The 11,089-nt window shown below is 36.2% G+C and overlaps 1 protein-coding gene across 1 annotated transcript; it reads left to right on the top strand.

Annotated features, from left to right (window-relative positions):
• Positions 1-2,042: 2,042 nt before the first annotated feature.
• LOC147635149 (uncharacterized) lies at positions 2,043-3,891 on the top strand. The gene is made up of 5 exons (XM_086803249.1): positions 2,043-2,293; positions 2,429-2,525; positions 2,695-2,954; positions 3,016-3,087; positions 3,756-3,891. Exons 1-5 carry the CDS (start codon positions 2,043-2,045, stop codon positions 3,889-3,891), a joined length of 816 nt encoding a protein of 271 aa, XP_086659375.1.
• The last annotated feature ends 7,198 nt before the right edge of the window (positions 3,892-11,089 follow it).

Below are 11,089 nucleotides of genomic sequence, written 5' to 3'. Positions count from 1 at the left end.
AGGAAAAAGATCTTGCGGTGGCATTTGCTCAAACAGTGAGAAGCTCGGATAATGCTTATGGCTACTCTAGTGGAGGACAGGGTCGAGGAGGAGGCAGTGGTTGGGGTGGTCGAGGCGGCGATTGACCGTGCATCTGTTTATTTTGAATAGAGGAAGGGCATTGGCGATCGGAGTGCCCAGAGGCGCAGGAGTATGATCGCAGGAAGGCAGAGAGACAAGAAAAGGCAGCAAGGGAAGCAACCAAGTGTGTCTATGGTTCAAATTGAGTCCCTTGCGGGGAGCAGGGAGATCCAGATGTTTGTGTGGTTGAGTCACACTAGAAAGAAGAGTCGGCCTCAACTTCAAAGAGCAGAATAGGCTAGCATTGATTGGCCAACACAGGAAGAAGTGCGACATCAAGCTACATCTTGGGTAAAGGAGCAACTACCCAAAACTGAAGTTGAGAAAACCTCAAATGTGGTTCATTTTCGGGAAAGTGTTACACTGATTGCGGACTCTTCTGAGTCGTCCAAAAGCAGTCCGCAGGTGCGGAAGAATCTACATTGCCAGCAGCAGGGCTGCAATAAGAAGGAAATGACTGGGATGAACTCTTGCAAGTACCACTTCAGATTAAGTTGGGACAATTGCTGAAGCTAGTTTCAAATTTTCACCAGTCCCTATTAGCAACTAGCTGATCTAGGTATGGTGTCCCCCGCAGTGGCTGCGGTCGAAGCTTAGGAAGAACCAGTCCTTGATGTTCCGAGACAGACACACGCATTCCGGAGATTTTGGTGGTTTATCATGGGACTGTCATTGATCAAGTTCTTTTTATTGATGGTGGTGCGAGTGTCAATATTGCAACGCAATTGGCTTGTGAGAAGATGGGTTGGTTGGATTGGGAACTGGCACCATTTTTGGTGCAGATGGCTGACCCCAGCGTCGCGAGTTTGTCCTCTTGGCATTTTGAAGGGAACAGTGATTGAAGTTGTGGGAATTCCATTTGTGATGTCTTTTTGTGGTTCTCAATATGGAAGAATCCAATCAAGAATACAATCTTTTGTTGGGCCATCCATGGTTGCACGCCGGAGGCCAAGGTGTGGCACAATTGGGAACACAATCGGCGGGGTCAAAAAAAAGTGAAGTTCTCATTATGGGAGCGCCGTCAGCTGAGCAGTGGCAGTCTGGCCAATGATTACAAAAATAGTAAATATGGCTGAAGGCTTGGACAAAGATGAAGAGGAGCAATTTTTGTGGGCTAATGCGGATTTGGTTCCACTCTGTGTGGTGGCTCCTATTCTAGAGAAGATTCTTAGGGAGCCGTTTCTCGATTCGGATGGTTATTCCCCAGATGGTGATCTGAAAGATATTTTGGAACAAGAAAGAGTTTTTGAGGCGCAAATGAGCAAAGTTACCCGAGTCGAAGAAGATGCTCTGGAAACAGTCTTTCTAGGAAAAGATAAGGAATCCAAACCAGTGAAAGTCAGTAGTTTGCTGGATTTCAGGAGAATCTGGTGGATCTTTTGACAGAATTTATGGATGTCTTTGCATGGAACTACTTAGACATGAAGGGCCTAGATCCTAAGTTTTATCAGCATTGCATCCTCGGATGTAATTCCTTCCAGTAGACAACAGTGATACAGAATGAATCCGCATGTTGCTAAGCAGGATAATGAGCTGAATCATCTCTTGTAGGTTGGGTTCATTGCTCCAATAGAGAATCCGGAGTGGATTTCTCCGATCATGATCGTTTCCAAGAAGAATAAGAAGATACGCATCTGTGTAGATTACAAGAAACTTAATGCAGCTACTGTTCCAGATCCTTTTCCCTTGCCATACATGGATACCATCTTGGATGATGTGGCAGGACATGAGATGTATTCATTTCTTGATGGGTTTAGTGGCTACAATTAGATTTGGATGGCACTAGAGGACCAAGCTAAGATAGCATTCATCATAGCTTGGGGCGTGTTTGTGTGTACAATGATGTGGTTTGGCTTGAGGAATGCTCCGGGTACCTTTCAATGGGATATGCAAAAATTTTTGGGCCATTCTTGACAGCCTTCATGCGGGTCTTTCTGGATGATCTCAGTATGTTTGGGACCTCTATTCAGCATTTGGAACATCTGCGACGACTGTGTTTTCGGAAATGCCGGGAGGTATCTTTCAGTTTAAATCCATTGAAATGTGCCTTTGCAGTTCGGAATGGGAAGCTAATGGGGCACATTATATCACAAGAAGGCATTGTTGTGGATCCTGATAAGGTGGCGGCTGTGATGCAATCTCCAGCACCTATAAATCCAAAGGAGTGTATGCGGTCTCTCGGTCGAATTCGGTGGCTTGGGCGACACTTGCGATTTTTGGCGCATTTGGCGATTCCACTAAATGTGGTGGCTCATGTGGACCGCAAATAATTTTCTTGGACAGAAGAATGTGATTTGGCATATTGAAGGTTGAAGATACAACTATCCCGTGCACCAGTTATGATGCCGCCTGATTGGGAGAAGTATCTTCACGTCTTTGTGGATGCTTCGAATATAGCCATTGGGGTAGTGTGTTAATGCAAGAGCAGAGTGCTATTGGCTGGTTCTGACCTGTTTATTATGCAAGCCATAGATTATCCTCTCGCCCAAAGAAGAATTATTTTGTAACAGAGCGAGAGTGCTTAGGCATGATCTATTTAGTAAAGAAGTTTCGGCATTATCTTTTGGGGAGAAGGTTTTATTTCCATGTGGACCATTCTGCGTTGCTTTACCTGGTACGGCAACAGAATTTAACCGGAAGATTGGCAAGGTGGATGTTGTTACTCTGCAGGAGTTTGACTTTGAAGTCATTGATCGACCAAGATCGCAGCACATAGTAGCAGATTATCTTCCTAGACTGGATTTGGGAGAGAACAAGCTACAGGAGTGGATGACAAGCTTTCGGATGCATCGCTTTTTGTTGTTTCAAATGAAGCGGATGCAGTTCCTGATACGGTTCTGCCTCTTTTCGTACCTTGGACATGGTAAGAGGAAATGTTTTGTTTTTTTTCTACAGGTGCTATGCCAACTCATTTGACGAAGGATTAGCAGAGGCGGCTCGCATTGCGGAGTCTTTCCTTTTTTTGCGGTGTGTACTACCGCAAGATCAGGAGGCCGTGTTGTGGGGGGGAAGCACATTACGGAGTCTCGGGAGGGCATTTTTCGGGGAAGATTACTGGAGGCAAAGTGTTCCAAGCTAGCTTGTGGCCAATAGTTTATTTTGATGCGTAGCAATTCGTGTGCAAATGTGATGTGTGCCAGAGTTTGGGCCAGCCGTCTCACAGAGAGACCGCATGCCCTTACACTAGATATTGCCACTTGAGCCTTTTTAGAGGTGGGGTTTGGATTTCATTGGGCCTTTTAAACCCGTAGCGGGACAAAGACAAGAAACCGGTATATTCTGACAACAACAGATTACTGCACTAAGTGGGTGGAAGCTTGGGCATTGTGGGATAACTCTGTTCTTTCAGTGTGGGCAAAGTGTCTATACAGGGATGTATTCACTCTTTTGGTTGTCCACTGGAGCTAGTCAGTGATCGAGGGGGTCATTTTATTAGTAAAGTGATCAGGCGAACGACAGGATTTTATTTGATTCTTCACAAGAAGTCATCCCCCTACTATCCGCCGCCCGCAAGCTAATGGATTGGCTGAATCATCCAATAAGCAAATTGTGTGCATTCTAACGAAGCTCAAAGCAAGCATCAGAAGGATTGGGATGTTAAGCTCCTGTCAGCCCCCTTTAGGCGTACCGCACAGCTTACAAGGTGGCAACTGGATTAACCCCTTTTTCAAGCTGGCTTTTGGCATGGAGGCTATCATACCGGTTGAGTTTGTTGTGCCGAGTTTGCGGATTACGGTGCAAGATAAACTGCTGCCAGAGCAGAGTCCTTAGCATATCGACTGGAATTCTTGAGCTCATTAGATGATCGGCTGCAGAGTTTTTACTGGGCGCAGGAACTCTAGAATCGGAGGAAGTGTTAGGTGGATCGGCGCTCAAAGAAAAAGATTTTTCAAAAAGGGCAGTTAGTTTTGGTGTTTAATACTCGCATGGGAAAGTTGCCAAAGACAAGATGAAGCTGCGATGGTCCGGTCCTTTCTGGATATATGCTCCTTGTGGGGCAACTTCATCCTTTCTGGATATATGCTCCTTGTGGGACAACTTCATCCTTTTTGGTGGCGAACTTACAAGGTGAAGTTCTATCCTCTCCAGTTAATGGGTTCCAGTTGTGGCATTATTATGTGACAGCGCCCATTCAATACCCGTTTCTCTTTCATGATAATCTCTTTAACAAATAATGAGGAGAAAGATACAATCTTAGCTTTTGCCCGAAGTTTGAGAAAAGGTGTGCATATGCGGATGTGGTCCGTTGTGCAAGTTGTTGCATGCAAAGGGGAAAATTCTATTTTTGGATTTTCACTTTTGCGTTCGCATACCTTCTTGCTTCTTTGAGCATTTTGCAAGTTCTCTGATTGTCTGCAAGCATGATGGCCTTGGCGCAATTTCTGATGTTGACTCCCATTCAGAACCTTGAGCTACCCATTAATGATGCTTGGCTGTAGGACATGTGTATGAGGGTTTTTGCAAACCTCCATTGGTCACTCGCACGAGGAGTGCCAATGCATCCTATCGCATATTGGTTGTTGCAGCAACTTCAGGGCAGTGACATGGTGGAAATTAATGGTGAAGTCAAAGAGCTGATTGTGCAGCTTATCTAGGAATGTCTTTCATTGCCTTTGGAGATGGTGCCATCCAAACGGTGATCGCACACAAGAGATGGAGGTCGAGTTCGGGCCAAGAGTTAGGAGAGCATAAATTGTCTGGCTACACCAATCCAGGAGTTAGGGACTATTATAGGTGGTTCTCAGCAGAGAAGCCATTTGGTTGCAAGCCAAGACCTACCCTATCTCTATGAGGGTTATGAATTTCTTGAAGTCAGCTAAATATGGCGCTGTTTCTTGGGCCCGAGTACTAAAGGACAGGATTTGCTTTGAAGCACAACGAGTTTGTGCAGCGTAGGTTGCAAGGGGAGTAGCAGTAAATTCTAAAGTAGGATAGATTTTGCAGATATCATTTCCTGTGGAGCCCAATTTCCTGGTTTCTATGCGCCTTTTTGCCATTTCTTAGGACCTTTCTCTATCAGTGGGCTGAAGTAACACTGGTAGTTTCTGGTGTGGCACCACTCACACAGACAGTAGTTCACAGTGAAGGGGAAGGAAACATACATCTGCTCTGCGGCATTGCTCAATACTATTTCACCTGTGCTGCTGGGACTGTTGAATCAAGCGAGGCTCAGAGGTCTGAGAGCCATGTGGATACTTTGCCAGTTTCTGAAGTGTCTAGAGATATGCTTGTTTTGCCAGTTTTTATAGTTGGATTTGGCATTTGCTGTATCTACCCTAGTGCAGCTTAGTTTGGAAATGACACCGTAGGAAGGGCATCTCTGCTCTTGATCGATGGCACAAGCAAGTGTGATAGAAGATGGTGGTGTGTGCAGTACCAACTGTACTTGTTTCATCTGCAATTACAAGTTCTACAGAGCCCAGCCTGGTTAGTATGGTTGTGGGGGTGTCTCTAAGACTATAAGATTCTTCCCTCCAGCTTTTGAGGTGTGCAGGTATAAGAACCTCCCCTTCTGATCTTATAATTATTCCCCTCTGAAATAAAAGAAAGATCCTGTTTTACCCTGTTTTGGCCTCGAGAGAGAAAATGTCTAAAGGGAGGTAATTAAAAATTGAGATATTTTTGGATATAAAAATCCTCCTAGTGTTTAAAATGGTTTCCCCTGAAACAAAAATTCAAAAAGGAATTTCCAATGTGCAATTGGAATTCATTGAAAATAGGTATAAAGGACCTTAGCCTAAGGGTCCAGATTTTTAAAATTTTTTGGATTATGGTCCAATTAAGGTTTCTATGGACCAATAAGATTAATCCAAATGTAGGGAGGAGATAAATTGAAGAATAAAAGAAAAACCCCCCAAAAATGAGTAAATGCTCACATAAGATGAAGAGTGGACTAAGGACCAAAGAAAACAATTTAAAAATTGAATTTTGACACCTCAGTGTGGGGATCTCCCCTCATGAAGTAGGTGCCTTTTTCTCATCATTACCTTGGGCCGAATTTTTAATTAATAAAATGAGATATTTTCATCTCTCCTCTCTCCTAATTCAAAACTAGATCCAAAAAGTAAGCTGAACTGACCCAAAAATGGTCAAAATTGACCAAACTGATTTGGAAAATTCTAGAATCAGTTTGCTTGGTTAGAGGCTCACTTTTTCCTATAAATAGAAGCCTCCCCCTTTGTAAAAGCTTAATGGTGTTTATGCAGTGTTACTATACTCTTGTCCTCCTGAGCCATATATATTGAATTTTTTAATAATTCAATAATTCAATTGTTTTGGGCCTAATCCTCTCCAAAGTGAATTGGTGGTCACTAGTTTATAATTTTTAATAAAAAATCTATGGTTTTCTTGATTTTTCATGTTTTGTAATTGATTGAATTAGATTCAAATGCTATGCCTTTGATGAAAAGGCCACCCTCTTCTCTTCTTTACATTCCAACCCTTCTTAATCCTAGAAAGATTAACTAAGTGATTAATTAAACTCTTCTTATTGTTTACTCTCTTGAATTTAGAAAATTGTGTAGATTAGAGTTCTATAATTCTAAATTGGGATAAGTGGAGATAGATAAAAATGAGAAATGGTCAGCCATACAAAGGAGGTTATGGCAAAATTTTCCAAAATTTTGTGAAAAAGAAAGTTTGTTTTTGTGTTATTCCAAAAGAGTAATTCTCACCATTTTTGTATCTAAAAGAAATATTCTAAATACACCATGTACATATTCACCTATGAATATGCATGGATATCACTGATATCCATGCATATTCACCTATGAATATGCATGGATATCACTGATATTAATTATTAAATTTGAATTTTATGCATAGAAAGATGCAAAAAGAAAAATTTTTATTACAAAAGTGTTATTCTTATTAAATTTGATTTTTATGCATAGAAAGATGCATAAAGGAAATTTGTTTATTACAAAAGTGTTATTCTTATTAAATTGGATTTTTATGCATAGAAAGATGCATAAAGGATTTTTTTATTACAAAAGTGTTATTCTTATTAAATTTGATTTTTATGCATAGAAAGATGCATAAAGGAATTCTTTTTATTACAAAAGTGTTATTCTTATTAAATTTATTTTTTATGCATAGAAAGATGCATAAAGGATTTTTTTAATTACAAAAGTGTTACTCTTATTAAATTGGATTTTTATGCATAGAAAGATGCATAAACAAATTTTTTTATTACAAAAGTGTTATTCTTATTAAATTTGATTTTTATGCATAGAAAGATGCGTAAAGTAAATTTTTTAATTACAAAAGTGTTTTAAATTAGATTTTTATGCATAGAAAGATGCATAAAGAAATTTTTTTATTACAAAAGTCTTATTCTTATTAAATTTGATTTTTATGCATAGAAAGATGCATAAAGGAAATTTTTTTAATACAAAAGTGTTATTCTTATTAAATTGGATTTTTATGCATAGAAAGATGCATAAAGGAAATTTTTTTATTACAAAAGTGTTATTCTTATTAAATTGGATTTTTATGCATAGAAAGATGCATAAAGGAATTTTTTTATTACAAAAGTGTTATTCTTATTAAATTTGATTTTTATGCATAGCTTTACGCATAAAGGAATTTTTTTATTACAAAAGGGTTATTCTCATTAAATTTGATTTTTATGCATAGAAAGATGCATAAAGGAATTTTTTTAATTATAAAAGTGTTATTCTTATTAAATTTGATTTTTATGCATAGAAATATGCATAAAGAAAATTTTTAATTACAAAAGTGTTATTCTTATTAAATTTGATTTTTATGCATAGAAAGATGCATAAAGGAATTTTTTAATTACAAAAGGGTTATTCTCAATAAATTTTATTTTTATGCATAGAAAGGTGCATAAAGTAAATTTTTTATTACAAAAGTGTTATTCTTATTAAATTTGATTTTTATGCATAGAAAGATGCATAAAGGAATTTTTTTATTACAAAAGGGTCATTCTCATTAAATTTGATTTTTATGCATAGAAAGATGCATAAAGAAATTTTCTTATTACAAAAGTGTTATTCTTATTAAATTTGATTTTTATGCATAGAAAGATGCATAAAGGAATTTGTTTTTATTACAAAAGGGTTATTCTCATTAAATTTGATTTTTATGCATAGAAAGATGTATAAAGGAATTTTTTTATTACCAAAGTGTTATTCTTATTAAATTTAATTTTTATGCCTAGAAAGATGCATAAAGGAAATTTTTTAATTACAAAAGTGTTATTCTTATTAAATTGGATTTTTATGCATAGAAAGATGCATAAAGGATTTTTTTATTACAAAAGTGTTAATCTTATTAAATTTGATTTTTATGCATAGAAAGATGCATAAATGAATTCTTTTTATTACAAAAGTGTTATTCTTATTAAATTTGATTTTTATGCATAGAAAGATACATAAAGGAATCTTTTTATTACAGAAGTGTTATTCTTATTAAATTGGATTTTTATGCATAGAAAGATACATAATTTTTTTTTATTTACAAAAGTGTTATTCTTATTAAATTTGATTTTTATGCATAGAAAGATGCATAAAGGAATTTTTTTTTATTATAAAAGGGTTACTCTCATTAAATTTATTTTTTATGCATAGAAAGATGCATAAAGGAATTTTTTTAATTACAAAAGTGTTATTCTTATTAAATTTGATTTTTATGCATAGAAAGATGCATAAAGGAATTTTTTTATTACAAAAGGATTATTCTCATTAAATTTGATTTTTATGCATAGAAAGATATATAAAGGAATTTTTTTTAATTACAAAAGTGTTATTCCTATTAAATTTGATTTTTATGCATAGAAAGATGCATAAAGGAATTTTTTTTATTACAAAAGGGTTATTCTCATCAAAAGATACATAAAGGAAATTTTTTTATTACAAAAGTGTTATTCTTATTAAATTTGATTTTTATGCATAAAAAGATGCATAAAGGGATTTTTTAATTACAAAAGCGTTTTTCTCATTAAATTTGATTTTTATGCATAGAAAGATGCATAGAGGAATGTTTTTTATTATAAAAGTGTTATTATTATAAAAATTGATTTTTATGCATAAATATATGCATAAAGAAATTCTTTTTATTTTAAAAGTGTGATTCCTATCAAATTTGATTTTATGCATGAATAGATGCATAAAAGGATTTTTTTAATAAAAGTGTTAAGTTGATTTTTATGCATAAATAGATGCATAAGAATTTTTATATCAAGATTAGAATTCTCTTAAATTCTTTGTTTAAATTCTATGAGTATTTGATAAATGAATAATTAAATACTCTAAGAGAGAAATTTCTATCGTTATATATTTACACGGATTGTAAAAAAGAAAATTCAAGAAATCTATCGAGATCGAAATATTCAAATAAATGATTCCTCATCATTGGAATTCGTAACTATTTTAGAAATCAGTTAAGTGAATATTCAAAGAAAGAAATTCAATAAAATAGTAACTGAATTACCAAACCTTTTCGAGAAAGATTGTTCAGGAAAAATCTTATCTGACTCGAACCTTGAATCAGACTATGACGAAGACCAAACTCCTTCGTCAGTTTCGAGGAAAGAAGGTGTGACCAGTTTAGAAAAATACACTCAAAACTCTTGCCAAATCTGAAACTAAGTTTGAGACCCTTCGAATTGATCTGTGGATTAAGGTTATAGAATTCGAGAAATTTTGGTATGAAATTCAGAATTCCGGTCAAGAAGTTTTGGAGATATTGATACAAGAAATACTCCTTGTATTCAAAAGAAAATCAAACTGAAAACTTGCATAGAAATGAGATGTGATGTGAATAGATATGATGATGTGTGATGTGAATAGATGTGATGAGATGCGATGTGAATCAGATAGATGTGAATGAATGGATGAGATGTGAATCGGGATGTAAATGAATGATATGGGATGTTAATGGATGTGAATGTGTATGTGAAAATGGATGTGAATGTGTATGTGAAGAATGGATATGGATGTATATGTGAAGAATGGATGTGAATGTGTATGTGAAAATGGATGTGAATGTGTGTGTGAAAATGGATGTGAATGTGTGTGAATATGGATGTGTATGTGAAGAATGGATATGGATGTGTATGTGAAGAATGGATGCGGATGTATGTGAAAGAATGTGATGTGATGTAAAGAGATGTGTATGAATGAGATATGATGTGGATAGAAGTGATGTGATATAATATGGATAGAATGTATGTGATGGGATGGTTATGAGAATGAATGTGGTGGATATGAATGAATGTGATGGATATGAATTAATATGGTGTGATGGATGTGATGTAAATGAATGTGATGGACGTGAATAGATGTGATGTGATGTGAATCGGGATGTCAATGAATGAGATGTGATATCATGTGAATCAGGATGTGAATGAATGAGATGTGATGTAAATTGGGATAGATGTGATATGTGATGTGAATGAATATGATGTGATGAGATGTGGATATGGATAGATGCGAGTGGATGAGATCTGATGCGGATAAATGAGGAAAGATGTGATGACATGGAAAATGATGTGATGAGAATGGGAATACATATATGAAATAAATGAGGATTGATGTAGAACAATGTGGAAAGACGAGAGTTTGTTATAGAAACTGTATTTATGACCTATTTTTAAATGACTGTTTTATGTCAAAAATGCTGGGGAAGCATTTTGACCGTCTTGTAAATGAGGTCGTGGAGACCTAACTGATAAAGTTGCAACAGCTGACAGAGAGTCAATGGAGGACGTCTCGCTTAGCAAGGTCGGCTGAGGTCTTAACTAGTCTCGTCTCGATTTAAATGGTGAGCTTTCGGTACAAGGAATTTTTTTATTACAAAAGTGTTATTCTCATTAAATTTGATTTTTATGCATAGAAAGATGCATAGAGGAATTTTTTTATTACACAAGGGTTATTCTCATTAAATTTGATTTTTATGCATAGAAAGATGCATAAAGGAAATTGTTTTATGACAAAAGTGTTAT

The sequence above is a fragment of the Cibotium barometz genome, chromosome 9 (genome assembly GCF_041138505.1).
Source record: "Cibotium barometz isolate CiBa-2024 chromosome 9, ASM4113850v1, whole genome shotgun sequence".
Taxonomy (NCBI): Eukaryota; Viridiplantae; Streptophyta; class Polypodiopsida; order Cyatheales; family Cibotiaceae; genus Cibotium; species Cibotium barometz.
The sequence above is the reverse complement of the archived record's forward strand: the minus strand, read 5'-3'. Positions and strand labels throughout refer to the sequence as shown.